Source organism: Podarcis bocagei, assembly GCF_964188305.1.
Source record: "Podarcis bocagei genome assembly, chromosome: 10".
Lineage (NCBI taxonomy): Eukaryota > Metazoa > Chordata > Lepidosauria > Squamata > Lacertidae > Podarcis > Podarcis bocagei.
The window spans coordinates 70,378,753-70,401,956 of NC_138135.1; the positions used below are offsets into that span (position 1 = coordinate 70,378,753).

The window sequence follows — 23,204 nt, forward strand, 5'->3', positions numbered from 1 at the left end:
TCCAGAAAGCCTCAATAGTCACAGCAGGAGGGGAATGCTTTCATCCTGCATAACGCTTTACCTACCAACATTTATTTACCAGCGGACCACTTTTCCCTCGGTAATACCCTAACCTCGCTGCCTAATGATTAAACCCATATGCCTCTTTCTGGAGCCTGGGGAGCTTAATAATTAGGTCAGGGGAGTGGGAGGAAAAGTTGAGGAGTGGTTTGCTAGACCCCAGTCCTACCCCTCACCCTACACCTGCAATGCCGTTCCCAGATTGATTGATGAGGCAGCAAGAACTTTTAAACATTGCGATAATAAATTCCCTTTCCCAATTACGTCTCCTCCTGCCCCCACGCAAAGTGCAGGGAAAAGAAGAAAACATGTGCAATACTCTGGAAGGATTTCCAGCAAGGCTGTTCACGGCAGCTTGTGTTTACATTCAGATCTCTAAAACATTAATGTTTGGGTATTCAGAAGTGGGTTGATGTCCCCCCTAAACCACCTCAGCATCTAAATCTCTCCGCTACCTGTGACAAACCAGCTGCCATATTTGTCCCAGGCAGCATTATTTTGAGTATATTTCAGACTTTCCTTTGTCACTGGTGTTTACATATAAATTATTGGGATGCTGCTCAGTGCCAGAGCATATGCTTTGCACCAAAAGGTTCCAAGTTTGTTGCAGGAACCCCCCCCATCATTCCGTTTGTACACACACACACACACACACACACACACACACACACGACTTTTCTGTTATAAATTCATAGTAAATCAACCGTACATCAGATTTACACCGGTCCACTTTTATTTTGCTCCATGAAGGACTATCAAAGGGGGACGGTTTGATACAGGACGGCCATAATCCCTTAACTGTACCAACACATACTCAGGAGCCCTGCCCAGTTGGCATGGCAACCTTGATGGTCCCAGACAGAAGACCATCAAGGACACAACAGACTTGCATATGGGAGTGGATTCAACACGGACTGGAAAAAAAGGACAATGATCAGATCTTCCCTCTGGGGGCAGGAAACTGCCAACTCCCCTTTGTCCTCTGGAAATGACTCATGGGGAGGGGGAAAGGAGGAACCAGCCAGGTGACAAGATACTCAGTTTACTTCCACAACCCCTCCCTCAACCCCTCCTTTTTGTGATGTTTCAATGATGTAATGATGTAGTTGTGATGTAGTTCTAGGGGTGTAGCTTGGGGGATTAGTAGCTAATAAAAATTGGGGTCTTCTTTTGTTCGGGACTTCCATCTTGCTTCATCTTGTTGTGGGTGGGAGTCCTGTCGCGACAGTTTTGCTCCAAATTGTCCTGGTTGGTGTCTTTGTCTTTTTGTCCAAGGGAGCCCTCGGATTCCTCTGTTAACAAATTCAATCCCTGACATCTCCAGGCAGGGCAGAGAGAGAATTTTGCCTGACACCTTGGATAGCCACTGCCAGTTGGCATTGATCAAGGTTGTTATGGCATTTGACCTCTCAGCAGCCCCAAGCATGGACAATACTTAGGGCTGATGGGGGTTGTAGTTCCACAACATCTGGGAAGCCGGAGCTTCTCCATCACTGGTAGAGGCCATACTGACTGGACTAGAGGGCCTCTGACTGCATATAAGGCTGCTTTCTATGTTTTGTCCAGCAATCTTTACAGCAGTTGCCTAATTTTGTGAACCCAACTAGTGATAACAGTCTGTAGTTTTGTGAAAATAGACTCTGTGTGTTAACATTTATGCCGTATCTTTAAAACAAAAAAATTATTGTTTTTTTAAAGCCTACTTCATCAGATCATCTGACCAACTGCACTGCCGTCCACAGAAGCTAGTTCTTGTTCTAGTTTTTAATGTGCCACAAGACTTTTACTTTTTCTACAGACTCTGGAAGCTGCATACAGAGTTGCTGTACGTACTAAGCTAGCTGCAACTTTATTGGCTTGACATGTTGCTCCATGCATCATAGCGACTCTTATCTGTGGACTAATATGCAAACTATGCAAGAAAGATATTGGTGGTTGTGACAGACTCCAGTTGGTGGGCCTCATACAACTATGTCTCAGTTGGGGTTTTAAAGATAGGGAGTCTGAAACAGTGTGATTTCAAGTCTTGAAGCACCATGTGTCACCCAAAAAGATTACCACCACTCAGGCCCAGTTCCCGGCTGGGAACAGAAAGCTAGATTATTAGGGACACAACTAAGCTGGAAACCTTCTGACTTTCCACTTTGTATGTACAAGCAGCCTTCACTCATGTGACTGCAATCTGAAGTAGCATTGTCCAGACACATGTTTTCCACCCTAGCTGCTCTTTGTGCAAATAAAGCCTCAGTTAGGTTAAATGTGAGACAAAATGAGGCTGTTCTCTCACCGTTAGAAATGTTTCTAACCCAATTTATACTTCTAATTCATAATTTTATCAAATTTATTTTTATAGTCTGGATATACAGTGGTACCTCAGGTTACATAAGCTTCAGATTACATATGCTTCAGGTTACAGACTCTGCTAACCCACAAATAGTACCTCTGGTTAAGAACTTTGCTTCAGGATGAGAACAGAAATCGCGCAGCAGCGGCACGGCGGCAGCGGGAGGCCCCATTAGCTAAAGTGGTGCTTCAGGTTAAGAACAGTTTCAGGTTAAGAATGGACCTCCGGAACGAATTAAGTACTTAACCCGAGGTACCACTGTATAGACACTGACTTCTTGTATCACTGTGTATTTGCATAATCAAATAAGTGTTTTTTCCTAGGAGTTCACATATTTTGACTGAGTGACAAGTCATCAGATGCAAACAGTGAGTGGTGTATGAGAATTCCAGTACATTTAAAAAAAAAAATCCTCTGTGTTAAATCATACTCTAATGCTGCAACCCTATGCAAGTTTACCAAGAAGGCCTCATTGTAGTCAATGGCACTTACTCCCAAGTATAGAATCATAGAATTGTAGAGTCAGAAGGGACCCCAACGGTCATCTGGTCCAACATCCTTCAAATTCAGGAATCTCAACTAAAGCTTCCATGACAAATGGCCATCCAGTCTCTGGATCCTTTTCACATGTACATGTCTCTCACAATTGCACACACATGTAGGACGCGGGTGGTGCTGTGGGTTAAACCACAGAGCCTAGGACTTGCCAATCAGAAGGTCGGCGGTTTGAATCCCCACAACGGGGTGAGCTCCTGTTGCTCAGTCCCTGCTCCTGACAACCTTGCAGTTCGAAAGCACAAAGTGCAAGTAAATAAATAGGTACCGCTCCGGCGGGAAAGTAAACGGCGTTTCCGTGCGCTGCTCTGGTTCACCAGAAGTGGCTTAGTCATGACCCAGAAGCTGTACACTGGCTCCCTCGGCCAGTAAAGTGATATGAGCACCGCAACCCCAGAGTCATTCACGACTGGACCTAATGGTCAGGGGTCCCTTTACCTTTACCTTTATTGGACAAGCATGAAATGATTGTTGCCTGTACAATAAAACATAATGTGTTTGCTGCTTTTAATCCTCTTCACAACCCTTTCAAATTGTTTCCAGCCCGTCCCGGAGAAGCCCCAGATTCAGTTGTTCACAGGCACACCCAGGGACCACCTGAATTGAACTCAGTGGTTGTGGACCAGTTTGGGAAGCCCTGACTTAAAGGGTTAAGTAGCCTTGGCTCCCTGTGAGTTTTAAGAGCCTCCAGCCATTTCCTCATGACTCACCTCTCTCAAATGTGGGTGGCCTAATCAGTGGGTGGCTGCCCTTCCCCCCAGGCTATAAACATCTCCAGGACATAAACTGTATCCAACAGGCAGACCCATCTCCCAGTGCTTTGGGGTGGTGGTGTTGTTGCATTCTCTTGCCATGGGCAGAAGGGGGGGGGGGGCGGGAAGAGATGCTAAATCAGGTTTTCTAAGCAAGATGTTGGCAAGTCTACAAGCTCACACATTGCCTAAACTGTGGTTACAAAAATGGTAGGGTTGCAAATTTCAAGATATTGATCAGCACAATAATCAGTTAAAGATTTAATAAGGAGTACACACCAGCTAAGTGGCCATATCAGTTGATTTCTGGGACGTTGTGTCCCAGGTTGTTTTTCACAAACAGCATTAAAAGTCACACACAGAGTGAAGGTAGATGTGAAGACCCATAAGCAAGATGCTAAAGACCATAATAGGGCAATACCTTTGTATGATATTTTGGTTGGCATAATAAAGGTATTTCCCCAGTAATACAGAATATGGAACATTAAATGCACCTTTCAGACTTTTTTGTCATTTGTGCTTGCATGGAAATTACTGGGGCACAGTTCTGAATGTGAAAAATACAGTTTAAATCAATTGAAGGCTGTATAAAAGGTAGGTTTCTACTGACAAGAAGAGACAAGGGTTGTGTTATCAACTAAATTGTCGAAAGACACCTTATTCTTGATTAGATAATCTGCCATGTATTCAAGATAAAGGTATTAGCTACAACACATTATGGAATTTTTGTGCTGGCCAGGACTAGAATACTAGAATCTCATGCCTTTCCTACCCCAGCACCCCACACATCAATCCAATAATCCACAATACTGCCTGAGACAAACACAGAACAGATCATAAACCTTCAGCTTAATGCCTACAGATGGTAAGGTCAATGTTGCACATAATTCTACAAAGCACCCTGTGATTTTAAAAAACAACAACCCATAGTCCTCAGAGACCAAGCCATTCAATCAATGCAACAGGTGCTCTACTTCATCATCAATTTGGTCCAAACTAATTGTGAATGAAAAGTTCAAAAACTCAAACCTTCAGGACAACATAGAGATGGGTAAGATAAGATAAAACTTTATTTGCATTAGCCAATGGCTATAGCAACAGGAAAATATATTTTATAAGGAACAGTTAAAATGTCCGTCTTCAGAAGTTCTTCAGGTTGGATGTCAAAAAACAAAACAAAACATGGATGGCATGATATTGGAGCCCAAAACTCTGCAGTTCGTTACAGACTTGACATGAAGTACATAGGAGGTAATAAGTATACTTAGGCTACAATACACACCTGGAAGTAGGTCCCATTGAATTCAGTGGGACTTACTGTTGAGTAAAGATGGGTGGGTTAGCGCTGTGAGTTATTGTCACTTATAACATACCTCGGGGGTAGCTAGACTTCAGCCTTACAGGAGCAACATTGCCTTTTACTAGAACCCTGAGTTCCACCAACCAGATCCAGGTGCTAAATATTTAGAATTAAAGAATTCTGAGCCTAAGAACAGGTTCTGAGTACCAGAACTAAACTGAACAGCAAGTTTCCAATTCTTCCACACAAAAATCCACTCTTTGTTACATCATGCATTTTCCCCATGCCTGGTCTTCAAATCACCAATGTAACTTGAGATAAGGGTTTGTTTTGTTGTTGCCTTTGTTAAACAGGGTGAAAAATCCTTGCCTGTCTACTTCAGATCACCAGTAGATCTACTCACCAGTAGATCTACTCACCAGTAGATCTACTCACCCCTGCCATTGATAGTTACTATAGACAACTATGACTTACATGGAACCCAAAACATTTTGTCTATCAATAGCTTTCACATATATTTGGTAAGAGGAAACAGCTTGTTTCACTTGTCTCAGTAAACTACTACTAACACAGAGGGTTTTTTTTGGGGGGGGGGGAATCAGGGATTGAAACTGCATCATTTAAGGAAATTTCTGACGGAATTGTTAACATTTTAAAATGCTTCTAGGTCCCAGTCGGTGTGGAATACAAAATCATATTTGATCCAAGTAAATCCAGAAGTTTTGTGACTAGTATTTCATTTCGTCACAGGATCCCTGCGAGGTAGGTTAGGCGGAGGGCAGCAACTGACCCAGGGGCGCCAAGTGAGTGGGAATTTGAAACCTGGTCCTCCTAAGGCTCCCAAACGCTAACTGATAACCCAAAACTGTCATTGCCTTCTAGAGTTCTGGAGGTCCTCTGTTCTAGCTATGAAGCAACCGATGAGCATACCAAAGTCCCGAGTCTAAATATTTGCAGCAGAAATAACCTGAAGGCGCTAAGCTCTTTGCCCGACTGTAAAGTAAACAACTGTCATAATGGTGCTTCGGAGCGGAGACAAAGGACAGAAGTTCCTGTGCAACCCTCGAGGGTCTCTTTGCAGGAGCTCTCCCGAAAGTTGCCCTGCCCGGATTGCAGCCTCCCCGACCCTCCCTCTAGCGCCTGCGTAGTGGAGCCTCCCTCTCTCTAGGGCAAGCGGAGATTCCTTTCTCCCAGTGTCAGATTTGCATCCCGGCTGGAAGGAAGGAGCAGAAAAGGGTAAGGAGATAAAACTGCATGCCTTGCTGCCTTTGCTGTGGGAGATAAAAACCCTGCAACTTACTCTTTTTCCTCTCCCTTTTGCAGAAAGAAAGGTGAAGTCCGGGTGGCTGTTTTGTTCTCCTCTTTTCTTTCCTGGCAGAAGTAATGAGATGGGGCTTCTCCAGGTGTTTCTTTGCTGTTTCCTAGGTAATTAAACATTATTGTTTAATGTTGTTATGAACTGCCTTCTTGTTTTAAGCGGTCGGTGTGTTCCCTGTTCCCCAAGCTGAGAAGAACTTTGTTAGTCCCGGAGCAGAACTTTTGTTTTTCATTCAAACCATCCCGTTTTAACAAATTTCAGATGTGCGGCAGCAACAAAAGGGGCTGCAGCACGAACTTTTGCAAGCGATGGCATTTGCCCAAGTAACTTAGAAAACTCCCTTGTTGCAATTTAACCATCACCCCCCCCCTCTCGTTTCTCGCTGCCCTTATCTCTTCCCCTTCCTCTCCCTAGAGATTGCAAGCTCATTGCGGGCATAGACCGGTTTTCTAGCTACATCCGCCTTTATGTTACTCATGTCTTATGAAGGATCGAGCGGGCTGCTTCCTCCTAAAGTTCCTTGCAGCTGTAAGGATGCGCTGGAAGTTGGGGCATTTGCATGGCTAAGGCTGCAATCCTGCGCCCACTTACATGGGAGCAAGCTAGACTTACTTTCGAGGAAGTGCGCGTGGGATCGGCTGGCAATCAAAGAGTTGGAGAGTTGGAAGGGACCCTAAGGGTCATGTAGTCCAACCGCCTGCAATGTAGGAATGCACGTTGATGTGGGAGTACATTTTATGGAAGTGGGTTTACTTCCGCGTAAACCTGCATAGGATGAGGCTGCAAATAGGCTCGGGATGTAAGGCTGAAGTTCCAACTCCCACCTGGGAGTAAGTCCCATTGAATCCACTAGGGCAGGCACCCCCAAACCTGGCCCTCCAGATGTTTTGGGACTACAGTTCCCATCATCCCTGACCACTGGTCCTGTTAGGGATGATGGGAGTTGTAGTCCCAAAATATCTGGAGGGCCAAGTTTGGGGTGTGCCTGCGCTGGGGCTTACTTCCCATAGGATGGCACTGTATAAGGCTTCGATCCTGTGCGCATTCTTCATGGTGCAAGTCCCATCGAACACAGTGGCATTTACTTCCGAGTAAACGGGCATCGGACTGCGCTTTACATAAGTCAATACTATGTTACGAATTTTTTTGCCTGCATTTTCGCAGTGACTCATAGCCCACTCCGTCCTGAAAGATGCTAAGAACCGATTTTTAAAGTAGCCTGTGAACAATTCAGGCAAACTCAGACCTTTAAAAGAATCCCCACAACCCCAACGGACACGCTGATAGAGACAGATCCACACGAAAAGTGCAGAAAAGTCCCCAGTTGTTTTTATTTTGATTATACATTTTGTGGTTTTATATTTTGATTTTATTCTGTGAACCGGTAAGAGAGAGTGTGTGTAACCCAACCCGGTTTATGCCGCGATTCCTATACATCCCAGGCTGTAAACCCCATTGAAAACAAATTGGATCGCGTTCCTTGAGCATCAGCTTGCTTCGTTAGCTTGCAGCCGTGTAGACAAGCGCGAAGCCTGGGAATCCAAAACCCCGCGGAACTCAGTAAGGAGGACGACGCCCGTGGGCGCGTTCGTGAGAATGGCGCGACACCCGAGTCGCGGGGAAACGCAAGTTCCTCGTCTGCTGCTCAAGCCCCCTGTTAGCAAAGCGAAATGATGCCCTGGAACCGCTTCAGCCTCCATAAACCCTGCGCGCACGCACACACACACACCCTACCATAGCGCATTCCTAGTCAGGTCTACTCGGAAGCAAGGCCCGCCGCGGCGCGCTTGCTCCCAGGTAAGCGCCAAGAGGCCTTGGCTTTCCGCTCCGCCTTCTTCGCGCTCTTCCTCGCCGCCGCCGCCGCCGCCCCAGGTTTGCGTGCGCTCAGCTCCCCAGAGGGAGAAGCGGCCCGGCGTGGATTTGGGAAGAGTCGTCGCCTGGCGCCATATGGCTTTCCTTGCCCGCTTGTTCTCCGCCGCTGGGCGAGGAGGGGAGGGAATGGCGCCGGCTCCGTGAGGGGGAAATTGGCGGGAACTTGTTCCTCCTCCCGAGCCGCGCTTTCCCCTCAGCCTCGTGGCTCCCTCCGAAGCCTTCAGACGTGGCCTCCTCTTTGGAGCACGCTTCGCCTCACGACCCTCCAGTTAACATATTCATATTCATATTCCTATCCCACTCCTTCCTCCAAGGTGGCCTTTCCCTGCTCTCCATATCGTCCTCAGGACAACCCTGTGACTTTGGTCATGGTGTGTCCAGAGCGAGGACAAAAATGTGGAGCCCTCCAAATATTTCTGATTTCTTATTCAGGATGGTGCAGGCGGTTTTACACACACACACCCTGCATTGAGCAGAGAGGGCACAATATGGAGACGATCCCGTTTGGGGGGCGCCAAGTTTTGGCCTCGCACAGCGTTACAAAAGATGGCCAAACTTATTTTCGCAAAAGTTCCTTTGGGAATGGAGTTTGTTGAAGCACCTCGCCTCCTGCGCATGCTCTCAAGGGCGCTGTTTATGCGCCCCTTTGGCTCACACCCAGTGCTGGCGAAGTGTTGCCTCTGGGGCAGGTTAGGTGGAGAGATGGCGGCTGCGCCAAGGCCACCCAGTGAGATTCATGACGGAAAGGGGATTTGAACCCAGGGCCTGGTTCGGGTTTTTTTTAACAACCACACAGACTCTCAAAAGTTAGTCTCATTGGGACTAACATTAGCCTTTATGGGTTGCGCATGTGCAAGCTTGGTACAACTGCGCCAGTGGCTAGGATTCAGTCTAAAAACAGAACCCTATGTACATTTACACAGAAGTATATTCATTTCACGTGCATCTCATTGTTCGTCCAAGGCTCAAGGCAGCATACAAGCTTCCTTCTATTTTTCAAACAAGAGATTGAAGAAAGAATCCTTGGCCTAAGGCCCCTTGGTCACATCCACACCAGCCATATTACTTTAACAGTAATGGTTTCCCCCAAAGAATCCTGGGAATTTTGTATTTAACTTCTCACAGAACCACCATTTTTAGCGCCCTTAACAAACAGCAGTTCTCAGGATTCTTTTTTTTTTTTTTGAGGGGGGAGGGTTATTGGGTTGTTTTTATTTTGATTATATATTTTGTGGTTTTATATTTTGATTTTGTTCTGTGAACCTCCCTGAGACCTCTGGGTATAGGGTGGTATATAAATTCAATAATTAATAATAACAATGCTTTGAATGTGGATGTACCCTGGTCAGCTTCATGGCTACCGTCACATTTGAATCGGGGTCTCATCGGTCCCAGCCTGACGCACTAATCCAATGGTAGCTAGCAAGGGATCCACCAGATCACTTGGACCACAACTCCCATCATCCTGGTGGGAGCTGTAGTCCACAAATCCAGAGGGCACCTGCTTGGCTGCCCCTTTTGTAACCATTTTTCTACACTGGTATTCTTATCATACTGCCTTCTTTGTTCTTATTTCTAAGTAAAAAATGGGAGGCAGTGTAAAATTGTGCCTGCTGTCTTTCCCCCCAGTATCACTGAATGCTTTAAACTGAAGGGGGAAATGGTAGTTAATAACAAATGCTTGTCACCTTTTGCTCATCCTGTACTAAGTTGAAATAACTCAGTGGGTAGATAACCATTCTCCCCTATAAGTGTTTGGGCTCCTTTTCTATTTAATTTTTATGGTGACATGCGTCTGTCGTGGATGGAAAATGGAAGGAATTGTGGTCTGGATGCTCCACCACAGATGCATTTGACAAGTTAGTGCATCTTGCTCAAATAACTTTCTGAAGTATTTTCAGAGGTGCACTCAACTGAGGCCTCACTGTGAAGTGAATCACTTTGATTTCTCTTTCATCACCTGGGTGTCCCATTTGTGGCAACCTAAATGAAAAAAATAAACAAACCTAAACCACAGCTCTCCCCAGACAGGAATGAGACAGAGTTGTGTGATTTGTCCTGTGGTGCTGAGGGGGCCCTATATTTTCAATAAATCTGTTTTGTTTTTTTGCTACTTGCCCAGCTTAAATAACCATAGAATCCAGAATGCTTTTATTCTAATCTGGGACAGGAATCGGTGGCTATCGCCTGCTTACTTGCAAGTTCACAAGAGCATTGACAGAGATTGCTTATTCTTCAGCAAGAAAATGATTTAGCACAACAACATAGGGTTTAGTGTCTATCCCTTACTATTGTTAGCATCGACACATTTATGAAATTGCCACCTGGCAATTACCCCGTGTGTAAGGTGATGCTAATCATGGCATCCATCACTGAAACATCTCCTCTTCCAAATGCTGATCTGCTCCTGGCACTTGCTTCTCCTTCCCATTTTTAGGCATTTGGACCATTGCAGTAGCTCAGGAACCAGAATTCAGCTACGGATGTGCGGAGGGGAGCTGCTATCCAGCCACAGGAGACTTGCTGATTGGCCGGGCTGACAAGCTAACTGTCACGTCCACATGTGGGCTTCCAAAGCCTGAACCATACTGCATTGTGAGCCACCTCCAGGTAAGTTTTTGCAGAAGAAGACTGTCTCAGAGCAAAGAGGAATTCAGTTGAGTGTAGTTGAAGGGCAATTGATCGTAACAGTCCTGGGTCTTCCTCTCTCTCCCCCCTTAGCTGACCAAGCAGCCCCACACCCTCTCTAGATAAGTAGAAACATCTGGTGCTGTCCAGAGCTTTGAGAGGAAGCAGACACCATCCCCCTGGCTCAGATTTGTTTGTACAGTTGCATGTGTCCTGCTGTTTCCTGCTCTTGTTTGTTTTTGCTCCCTGAATGCACCAAACCACCTTCTCCCAGGATCATTAGGAGTGTGAGCCCTTCTTTCCTGCAGTCCTAGCTGTGACACCAACAAAAATCTTATCTCAAACTGCTGGGAATGCTGTCCAAAAACGCAGATAAATCCCAGGGCTCTTAGTTTTAACAAAATATCTATGTCACTGGGCATGTCTGCATGGGAAGTTACCCCATTTCTGATTCAGCTTTTTTTAGTGCTGAAGTGAAGTCACATCAGGAAGAAGCAAATGATGTGGGTGGGCTATCCCATTCTTTAATTGTGTTTCAAGTCGTTTGGTTAATGCTGGCCTAAGATATTTTGATGCCTGAAAGTTAAGCAAAAAACAAAATACCACCACCAACATCAACAATCTTATACTTAAAAGTCATGTGTGCACTGCAGACAGAGTAGCTACTATTTGGGAAAGTCAGTTATTGCCTCCTTGAATGGATAGATCTCACTATCTATGGATCAAGACCACCGGTCAGAACTCGGGCTGCGTTCCTGTATACACTTACAAGGGAGTAAATCCCATAGAACACATTAGGATTACTCTTGATTAAATATTCATAGGAGTGTGCTGTCTACTTACACTGAGATTAGTATTGGGACCACACTGATGTTAATGGCTACTAATTTCCCTCAAACTAGCATTTATAGTTCATATTCTGCATGCTGATAAGATGGTTCTTATAACTAGCCATTACTTGTGTGTGTGAGGGGAGTGGCATTTCCGCATCAGTGTCAAATTTCTCTTCTGTAGTTCGGGTCACAGTTAAGCAGGTCTTAATTCCCAATGCATTACAGTGGTGCCCCGCAAGACGAATGCCTCGCAAGACGGAAAACTCGCTAGACTAAAGAGTTTTCCGTTTTGGAGGTGCTTCGCAAAACAAATTTCCTGTGGGCTTGCTTCGCAAGACAACAATGTCTTGCGAGTTCCTGCTGGTTTTTTCCCCTTTCCCCCCTTTTTCTAAGCCGCTAAGCCGCTTATCAGCTGATCCGATCAGCCGCTAAAAGCCGCTAATAGCGCTAATCCGTCAATGGGCTTGCTTCACAAGACGAAGAAACCGCTAGACGAAGAGAATCACAGAACAGATTCTTTTCGTCTTGTGAGGCACCACTGTATAAGTACATGCAAAATTTCAGCTGAAGTTACTTGTTCTTAAACTATAATTGTTTATAGACTAGGAATGTTAATGGTTAATGTGATTGTGGTGTAATGTGTCCAGATATATTAATAAAAACATTCTGCTGATTGCACTACCCCCAGCATGATATATGAGAGCTGTCTAGACTACTTCCTTCATTTACAGTCTCTGGAAAGATATATAGCTAAAATTCTAGCAATTTCAGTGTGGTTGTAGATATAGACTAAGGAAATACCATTAAGCAAACAAGGTCTAAGCAATACATTGTTAAATAACCCATTATTTTCCCAGAGCATTTTTCAGATATAAAACAAATTTTGTCAAAAAGAAAATGAAATATGCTTTGAGTAAACAAATAGACAGTTATATATATATATAAACTTAGTAAGTATTTTCTTAAAATAAATAAGAGAAAGTAGCAGAGTAGTTTTTAATCTGAATTATGGGGGAAAGCAATATCCAGTTTTGGAAGACTCAACCCTTAGGGATGATGGTGAAAATGTTTCTGGCTATCCAGGTGAGAACAGGGCAATGAGCATATGGAAAGTAAAGATATCTACTTGAAGAAACCAATTGTAAGAGGAAGTTATAAACAAAAAGGGAGTTGGTGTATTGGTGGATTATATGTAATACTAGAAGCCTATAAGCCAATCTGGGGAAGAGGGAGTGCTCAGGTTGAAAAGAGAACATGGATAATACTGAGTATATGAGAATCATGTTATCGTGAGATAAAGAAATTGGGAATAATCGAGACAGAAAGAGTTTGCAGTAATGAGGGACTTCAAAAACCTTCACAGTGACCATGCAAAATAGATGTTCATATTGCAAGAAAAAGGCAAACTTTCTGGATAGCACAAATAGCTGTGCCTTGGAATGTACTGTAATGGCATCTGGTGCTCCCTCAAAGGTTGGCTACAAGTCTACCCACTCTGCCATTCCACTCCCACCAGCAGAAGATAGCTAGTCAGGGGGCACAGCCCGCAGAAAATACATTAATCTAAGATTTATAGCTATTGGTCATGCTTATAAATTCCTTGCCCATCCACACATGATATTAGGCCACCACAGAGCAACACAATGCAGACTGCAACTGTACCACAATCCGCAAAAAAGGAATTAACTTGTCTTGAGAGCAGATAACTCAAGGAAAAAATGTCACTCAATACAGAATTATATGCACATAGTTAAATATGCAGGCTATATCCTAGAAAACATTCACACATTTTAGTGATAGAGAACATCAGATGGGATAGTGGTTTTCTTATAACCACCTGGATAAGTTTATGACAGTGTTGAGACTCATGGGATTTGGCCCATCACTTTTAATAGAGAGAAGTGCAATTAGGAAACTAACTGGGTCAGATGCATTCTTATGGGTCTTGTTTGTCAACAAAAAGACTAACGTGTTCTCCTACCCAATCAATACCTTTTTGCTGCTGCCCCTGCATTCACTATAAATTTCTGTCTAGGGCATTTATACTGTATTGACAACACTGCAATGCAATATGCCACATTGGTTTCCATAGCCGATTGTTGACAATGACATCAGTGTTCCTTCAGGAGAATCCCTCCAAACCATCCTAACATAACTGCAGAGGAGAGGCTAATCATTAATGCAAACCGATTACCCTCCAGTCTCCAGCGAATAACTGGATCATAAAATCTGTCTCACCGCATAACTAAAACCAGCAGACAGTAATTTGGACAGGACCCATCACCACATCGGAAGCACAGCAGTGGGAACACTATGACACCCTGTGCAAGGCCAAAATTTGCCCCTCCCCCTGTCTTCACACTGCCTTCCCAAAGGTGAGTAGGCGCATGGCTTTGGGAAGGAGACAGGGGGACCCTAGGACCCTTTCAGAGCCTTATGCCTCCTTCCCAAATATATATATATTTAATATTTAGATTTATTGTGTTTCTAGTTGTATCTCTTTTAATTTATGCTAATGCACTGAAAGAAAGGTGGGACATAAAATAAAATTTTAAAGTAGTGCTTATTCAGAATTATACACTTTTAAATACATTCTAAGATGCTGCTGTGGATCTATAACCATGTGCAATTAGGTCATTCTGTAAGAGACACTGAGTCAGACTGACAATGTCAAGGCATCCAGGAATGAAGTATCACTCTGGTAGACTGCCCAGTATCTTCCAAATGACAGTTTCATGCTAGGCAGAAAAAGCTCGAGCCAGTAAAAGCACTTCAAAGCAAACACAGACTTCAAAGCAATCAAACCATTTAGATTATTCTACAACTTTGTTCTACAATTATTCTACAACTTAGCATGTTTGTCTTTACTTCTGCTTTCTGAGTACATTCACATGTAAAGCTAAACCATGGTTTTCCACTATGCAGACAAACCTTAAAGCTCTGGCAAGGTGGCAGAGTACCAAGCTCACCCCCTTCCCCCTCTCTTCTTCCCACGCGTCTGGGAGAAGGAACATTTCAGTTCCTTTGAATCTCAGCTCAGTGCTATGAATGCAGCATAAATTCTGCTTTAAATTCTGATCAATTTCAAGATAAGCCAGCTTCAATCCATGTGTTATAAAGCTGATTTATTAAACTAGCCATATTTTGTTTTAAACTGGGATTTCAGTTTCATGCATAATGCTAAGCCAAGATTTAAAGAAACCAAAACTGATAACAATCTCAGCAGGAAGGAGCCAGGCATTTTGCTTCAAATCACTGAGGCTCATCAGTGTAGTGCTAAGCCAAGCAGGTAGCCAACAGGCTGCCCTTCAGATATTTTGGTCTCAAGCTCCCACAACAGCCTCAGTGGTCAAGGAAGATGGGAGTTGTTATCCACAACACCTGGAAGTCAGCATGTTGACGACCCCTGCACTAAACCACAGTTTAGCATTACAGTGGTACCTCGGGTTAAGTACTTAATTCGTTCCGGAGGTCCGTACTTAACCTGAAACTGTTCTTAACCTGAAGCACCACTTTTGCTAATGGGGCCTCCTGCTGCCGCCACACCACCGGAGCAAGATTTCTGTTCTCATCCTGAAGCAAAGTTCTTAACCTGAAGCACTTTCTGGGTTAGCGGAGTCTGTAACCTGAAGCGTATGTAACCTGAAGTGTATGTAACCCGAGGTACCACTGTACATGTGAACAATCCCTTTGCCTTCCAAGAGACCCATGTGTTCCAATAAGCATGGCAGACTGAACCAAGTAACTACTGGATTTTATATTTTCGAAACTGGGGAAACAACCCATTATCTTTTCTTTATCTTGATAGCCCTTAGAGTGCCTCCTGTGATCTGTCTTGCACCTGGTGAGGCTAATCTAAAGATATATATCCAACTTATCCTGCAGTTCTTCTTTGACTATTAGAAGCTACAAAATTTGGGCCAACGACATGCCCACCTTTTCCTCTGCCCTCCTCCAGCCCCTTTTTAATTAACGTTCTGTTCTTCTCAAAAACTCTCTCATAACTTTATGGTGTTCTTGCTAGACCCTAATAAAGGCGGTCGCATCTTGTGGCTTTTGGATCCCTCCCCAACCTACCTTCAAAGCAATCAATCCCTGGAGTCTCTCAAGTGACTCAGTGATGCTGAACCAGACATTCAGAGATTGCTCCTCCATCACCCCTCCCCCAAGTTAAAGGCACAGATAAGTACAATAGTATGAAGCAACCATCCATTGCGCTAGAGCGTAGTGACCGTCCATGTAAAAGAAAGAGGCATGCAAGGGTATTTATCTTTAGTCCGATGCATATCCTAGCATCAGGCTCAGACAGTAGCAGAAGTGAGATAAGAGAACAATAAAAGACAAATATGTTGGGTCGACTGAATGCCTGTTTCCAGAAATGCTTGCAGGAGTTGCATGCAAATAGCTCAGATAAATATGATATAAATATTTTTTTTATAACCATTTTGAGCCCCCAGCAAGTTGAACTTAATGTGAAGCCTTCCTTTGATGTGACCCTAGACTTTATTCTGAATGGTGCTCAGGATCTGGTGCAAGTGTTGTCAGATGGATTTTGAGACGTGACCACAATGCTATCAAATGCAACATACATGTCAGTGACAAAATCCCCAGAGAGTTCCAACGTTTGATTTCAAAAGCAGAAATGAGATTAAAAGAAAGTCAGAAGCAAGAGTTAGAATGATAAAATATATTCAGGAAACTTTCAGGTTCTTTAAAACCCTAGTAAGAGAAGCTCAGATAGAATTAATACCATCGATTAGGAAAGGTTCCAAGAAATCCATGAGCATGTCAAAAGGCAAGATAGGGATTTCCAAAAATGGAAGTCTTGCCCATACAAAACACAAGCTCTGGTTAAACAACTACAAGACAAGATGAAAAATGGCCATAGTTACCCTCTGTCTTTGAATAAGGCGTCGTAGTCAAGTCAGAGGAGTACTGCTGCCCCTCCCTTTCATGTGTTGCTGTTGACTGTAAGGATAAGTGCAGCATAATTGTGAATTGGGTGGTCAGTGGAATTTAGGGGAAGACAGTAACTTCTGCAAGATTGATCTGTCTTGTTTGTTTCAGGAGGATAAAAAGTGTTTCACCTGCTCTTCACGGGACCCATTCCATGAGACACTCAATCCTGACAGCCATCGTATTGAAAATGTGGTCACTACCTTTGCTCCAAACCGTCTCAAGTTATGGTGGCAGTCAGAAAATGGTAAGCTGTTTATGTGGGAAGAATTTCCCCAACACTTAATTGGTTGCCCCCAGTTGATCTTAAAACCTTGCTTTGTATTCATAATCATCTATATAGCTGTTTGCCTTGTAATTACTTCTGCTTCATAGTTTCAGTCTTTTGAACATTGTGTTTTTTGTGTGTATGTGTGTAAAACTATATCCTTTAATTAGAGGTTGTTGTTTTTTCAGGCAACGTCTCAAAATGCTTGGAAGGCAGGAATTAATAGTTCCAATTATCTACTTATTTTAAAAAGGAGAATTTTTCACATATTGCCCTCAATCTTTTTCTCCTTTAAGATCAGAATGAGGCATATGAGAAAATGTTTCATCAGGAATAATCCTAGGCAATTCCGTGATTGGTTGTGAAACTCCTATGATTTTAGTTTACGCAAAGTTTCTTTCATGAACAAATACAAGTGTATTATAAGTAAGTGCTCTTAAGAAAAACTCTTCCTTAGATTACAGAGAAAAAATCATTAAGAATTAAGTAACTTGAGCTCTCTATCTTCAGTATTTTCCATTTGGTATTCTAAGCAGCCGTCATGTAATTTTATTGTACTAAACTTGGCAGCAGCAGCGCATAAATGTTTCAGCATAAAAGTTCACACAAGTATCCCTCAGAAATAAATAACACATGGTTCTTCTTGCCTGGTTTGTTTGTTGTTGTGGGGGTTTTTTTGCATTAGACCAGGCTCCAGTAAGGTCATTTATAATGATTCATAGTTCAATGGAAATTATTGTTGTCTAAAATGTTGAGAGCACAGTTCTTCTTGTGTCTGTCTCCTGTACTTAAAAGGATTCACAGGCTTACATTTTATGGCAGAGGGACATCAAACTTCTGCCATTGGCTGAGAAAAACCTGAAACTTATTTAGGCTTAGTAAGCTGCAAGCAGCAGCCTCTCCTGACATGGTGTGGCTACGTTGGCTGAACGTTCCACCATAAAGGGGAAGGCAGAGGCAAGTAAATCAGACAAACCAATCCTTCCTTCTCAGTGCTATGCCCAAGTGGGCATATTATACCCTGTTTTCCCCAGCTGCCTCTATGAAAGAATCCTTTAACATTTCGGACTTTTAACTGGCCTGACCTATTCAATGCACTGGGAAGAATGGAATGTCACTTGGGTGACAGGGTGAATGACAAGGCCTCAGACCACATTTTTCCAGAAGAAACAAGGTGTTAACTGGGGTCTTCCTCAGTGCGCTCCCTCAGAGAGAGATTTAGAAGGTGGTGATAAGGTAAGAGGGCCTTTTCAGTTGTAACTCCTTGGTTGTCAAATATTCGTCCCAGTGAGACCTACCTGTCCCAGATATTTGACAAGTTTAAGATGATTTGGTTGTGTGTTGATGCTGGTTGTGGTTTTTTTTGCTGAAGTTTTTGCAGCTGTTTTATTGCAGCTGTTTTACATACTGCTTTTTTTTATTCTAGCAGTCATTTTAACTGAAATTTGATTTTACAGTTTTAACTAATTTCTACCTTTTCTGTATAGTATTTCTTGTGCACTGCTTAGAGACAACTATAGTTAAGTGGTATATAAACTTCCTACTAAATAAATAAATCAAGCAAGCAAGCCTTTCTGGCCATAGCAATGAACTTTGGTATACCATAGTTAGTTACTGCTGTTTAATCATATAAAGCATTCTATACCAAGTTTAGTATTCTAATGTTACTATGGAAAAGGGGTTCTGAAGTGATGTCTAAAAAGCACATTACATATTCCATTGATGCTGTGTGAGAATTTTTTTAAAAATGATGGTGTTCTTCACAGTTTTATTCAGGTCTCCCATTGATTTTTATACAGCTTGTTTCCAAACAACTGAGCTTAAGGATAAGAACACTATGTAAAATTTGTCCCTGGTTTCCTTTTGACTCTGTGAATGTTCCCAAATATAAACGCTAGAGATCTTTTAAAAATAAAAACCCTGTGATTTTTTAATTTCTACAACAAATATCTGATTAGTACTTTGTTGTTATGTTACTCTATATTGCACCCTTTCACAGAGAACAAAAACAAAAAACAAACTGGCTTTTTTGTAACCAAACACATACCCCCAGGGGAAAAAATGATGAAATTAGACTTTTGACAAATGTTCTTGTTTACTGTGCAACTTCCTCTCTTGGTCTTGTAGGAGTAGAAAATGTAACCATCCAGTTGGATCTGGAAGCCGAATTCCATTTCACTCATCTCATTATGACCTTCAAGGTAAAGAATCCATAACATTCTCGCAAATCACAAATGACCCTTGTGTAATCTGGTACTGGTCATGGAAGGCAGTTAACTAGCTGCTTGAGAATAAAATGCATAGCACCCCATGTTTTGAGGAGATCTTTTAAAAAGGATTTTAAAAGCTATTAAAACTGGAATGCAAGAGGTAAGATAAACCACATCAGTTTTACGATACAGGCTAATTGGCTTCTTCTGCATTCTTAGGTAAGTCTTTAAATAAATTCCAAACACTCAGAAAGCAGGAAAAACAAAGATTAGGACTGCAATCCTGATTCCTCTAGCCCCACTGAATTTTGTAAAACTTAATACTGAAAGGTCATGGTTAGGATTGCAGTCTTACTGTTGCTTTTTCATCTGTGCCCTCTGCAGCAGTAATCAGTAGCTGGTCTATCACTAATTTTTTGTTGATAAAGTTGAGGGTTCTGTAGGATGTTTTGTCCACATAGCCTTCTCTGTTCTCCTTATAGTTGTATCAGATCCAAACCGGGGAATGTGATTCTTTAAGACAACAAAATTATTGGCTTTAGAATTCTCTCAAATTTGGCAGCTGAAATAATCTCCAGGAAAAAAAGAACATCTGTATACAAAGTTCTTTTGTTTCCTTCTGAACAGATGTCTTGGCAGGGCAGATGCGCCCATATGGTTTAAAATATATTTCATTGGGGAGGTACACAATAGTTTGACTCTCCTGAGATGTGCATTCAGAAAATCTGTGCTGGGATTACATTTAATGCATTGCTTATGTGAAAATAATTTAGACGCTTAATTTCATACCAAGTGAGCAGTACCTAATAATAATCAGTACCTACACCCAAGAAGCACCATATATGTTTGTACAGTATAGCATTTGTAATCAATTGAATACCTGACTTTTAACTGATATAATCAATCTCTTCCATTTAACTTACTTTTCCCCATCTTTATCAAAGCATCAATACAGGTGCCTTTCTATGAACACACATAACTGCCTAATATTTGGTCAGGCCACTGGACTGTATAAACCACCAGTCCTCAACCATGGAGCCAAGGGGTACATCAGGAAATCCAAGAAACACTCATGACTATCACAGAACACCTATGTCATTTAAGATAAATTGGCAATACTCACAGCCCCCCCGCCCCAAGCAGTCAAAACACTCCCTGAAACAAACAAACTGCAGGCAGGGCTTTTTTCAGCTGGAACTCACCAGAAATGAGGTCCAGCAACTCTTTATTGCATTCTGGCATCTCTTTGGTGCCATTCCCCTGCATGGCACTCTGGGCTGTGTGACAGAGGCGGCGGGCAACAGGTTAAGATATATTCCTGTTCCTGTGGCGGTGGGGTGAGCGGGTAAAGAAGAAATGTCCCACCCCCATAAAAGGCTCAACAGCTTATTTGGGTGGGTGCTCCCCCTGAAAAAAGCTACACAAGTTCCAACACCTCTTTTTCTATATAAAAAAACCCTACATCCAAACAACCTCCTCAAAATGCAAAAAGAAAATGAATAAAAACTCTTAGGAGGCGTGGGGGCATTGGTGAGAGCCTTAGGAGGAGGCTTTCTGAAGGCACCACACTGGGGCAACTGGGTCCAAACCAAGTGACTCTTTTCAGATATGAAGTAGACATATTTCTCAGCCCTGCTACCTGCTATCTAGAAATACCAGAGATTAAATATTGTGCCCACAAAGCATTGCTGTACTGCTGAGCAATGGTCCTTATTATGTTAGTCTGGTTGATACCCCATACTGATCTATTTGTGGTAAAATAAACTGCAACGCAGCCTTATTGCTACTGATACATTTGCTCGCGCTGTGACTTCATGAGTCCTCAATCCATCAAGCAACACCATTCCTATACAATCTGGGGATTTAGCTGGTGCAGCTGTGCCTTTTTCTGGTACAGCCTGGACGAATGAATGAATATCACTATTAACACGCTCCTTGGCCCATGAGGGGGCCTTGACCTGTTGGAGCACCTGCAATTACAAGAGGCTTATTGTTGTTTAAAAGCATACTCTGTAGACTGACATGCATAGGCCACACAGATCTGAGCATAATCAGTGCAAGAAGAAGCAGCGGCAGAAAAGTCAAATAAACGTTCAGGAAATCGTAAATGATACTGGAAAATTATTTCAAATATTTGATGAACATTGTTCCAAATAATTTGTAGCTTAACATTCATTAAAATCTATTCCTCTTCTTGATTCTTAGACGTTTCGCCCAGCTGCAATGCTGATTGAAAGATCCTCAGATTTTGGGAAAACTTGGCAAGTATATAGATACTTTGCCTATGACTGTGAGACTTCATTCCCAGGTGTTTACAATGGACCAATGAAGAAAGTAGATGACATAATTTGTGATTCCCGTTACTCTGATATTGAACCTTCAACTGAGGGAGAGGTTTGTAGTTTTATCTACAATTGATCTGCCTTACTAGTGAGGCTGTATCTCTGTGACGCTGATGAATCCTCATGTTTGTTTCAGGTAATTTATCGTGCTCTGGACCCTGCTTTTAGAATAGAGGACCCATATAGCCCAAGAATTCAAAGTAAGTATGCAAGCTTCTTATCTTCCTATACATTTTTAGGATTGCGCTTGAACTGCATTAAATGCTTTACAATAATTACCTCACATGTCAGCCTTGTGTGGTGAAGTCCTCTTCACTTTTTGCAGACAGAGAAAGAAGGGTGAGAAATAGTTACTTATTCAAGGTTATTCAATAATTCTGTCACCAAGCTGGCAGATCGTAGGTTCCTTGCGGACTCATGTTTTAATACTACTTGCACTGATTGCACAACCTCTTAGTCTTGAAAGTTAAAAAGAATTACAAGTTGTTGTTACAGAATATGGAAAAACTTGCATCCTTGTACTGGCTTGTTGGAGCCAGTATGTTTCAACATTTCAGAGCACAGGTTCGTTTCAGATGGATTTCAAGTGAGCTTGGAAATGTATGTGTTTGCAAGACTGGAGTGCCTGAAGAATTTTCATTAACACCAACCTGTGATCCCCACTAGGATCAAAGGCACTCTTAAACATGCATGCCTAGAAGCTGATGAAAGGGTTAGGCTGAAATGTCCTCAGGTGTCCCATCACAAACAACAGTGGTGATGAACATGCGGAAATTTTAAATGACTCAATAGAGCTAAGTCTATTTAAATCAATATTTCAGCTACATAAATTCCTGCTTCATTTCAGCATATACTATTAATGGGTGACATTTACAAGAAAATTGCTGCTGAACAATCATCATACATTTAAATGTATTTATTTAATAGGGCATACTTCCTTTCCTATCGCAGAGCTTCAGGATGATTAAAATCAGGCTAGGCCCAGGGCATGGATTTAAGGTTCATGATACAGTAACTTTGCAAAAGCTGAGCAGGACTAAGTCTGCTCAGCGACTGAATGGAAGACTGGATAAGAACCCTACTTATGCCTCTTTGGTGTCTGTGATGGAAGAAAGGCAGGGTATAGATGTAATAAAATAGATTTAACATTGGAAAACAGTTCTTTAATAATAATACTTTGAATTTGTATAGTGCTTAAACTTAGTTGCCTTAGCCTAAGTGTATTTTCAGGGAAACTTATTGCTGGTATATTTATTTTCTTTTCATGAATTTCCATCTCACTATTTAGCCAAAAGAGGCTCCCAGGAAAGCTTATACACTAAAAACAAGATAGACCCTGCTTCTAAATGGTACAAAACAAAAGGGAAATGGATTGGGGGGGGGTGTGGAGAAAGAAATAAGCAAACACAGGCACCAGATATTCATTACAGGATCTTCTAGTGATCAGCTGGGATGGAAACAGTTAATTGAGAAGAGGTCCCCAATGGTTGCTGGTGTCTTTAAGTTGCACCAGTTGTTGCATCCCCACCCCCAGCTCATTACTGCTTGGTGGAATGGCTTGCAGTTGATGGGGGAATGGGAGGCGATAAATATGTGCAACTCCCATCATCCCTGACTGCTGGTCCTGTTAGCTAGGGATGATGGGAGTTGTAGTCCAACAACAGCTGGGGACCCGAGTTTGAGAAACGCTTTGTTAGACTCATAAGTTTTTCATAATAAATATTCTTAATATGCCTCTTGCAATGAAACTAAATTTCTTTTTTAAA

At 42.6% G+C, this 23,204-nt stretch overlaps 1 protein-coding gene across 2 annotated transcripts in view; it reads left to right on the forward strand.

The window, feature by feature from the left end:
- Window positions 1-9,034: 9,034 nt before the first annotated feature.
- LAMB1 (laminin subunit beta 1) overlaps window positions 9,035-23,204 on the forward strand; it is a 54,841-nt gene continuing 40,671 nt past the window's right edge. Inside the window, exons 1-6 of one of the 2 annotated variants that reach the window (XM_081211391.1) lie at window positions 9,035-9,110; window positions 10,639-10,811; window positions 16,730-16,865; window positions 19,014-19,087; window positions 21,302-21,490; window positions 21,575-21,638. In XM_081211391.1, coding sequence (XP_081067517.1) covers window positions 9,050-9,110; window positions 10,639-10,811; window positions 16,730-16,865; window positions 19,014-19,087; window positions 21,302-21,490; window positions 21,575-21,638 — 697 coding nt within the window. In that variant the 5' untranslated portion in view covers window positions 9,035-9,049. Of the gene's footprint in view, window positions 9,111-9,708; window positions 10,061-10,638; window positions 10,812-16,729; window positions 16,866-19,013; window positions 19,088-21,301; window positions 21,491-21,574; window positions 21,639-23,204 lie in introns of those variants that run through there. The other variant, XM_081211390.1, reaches the window with a different exon arrangement.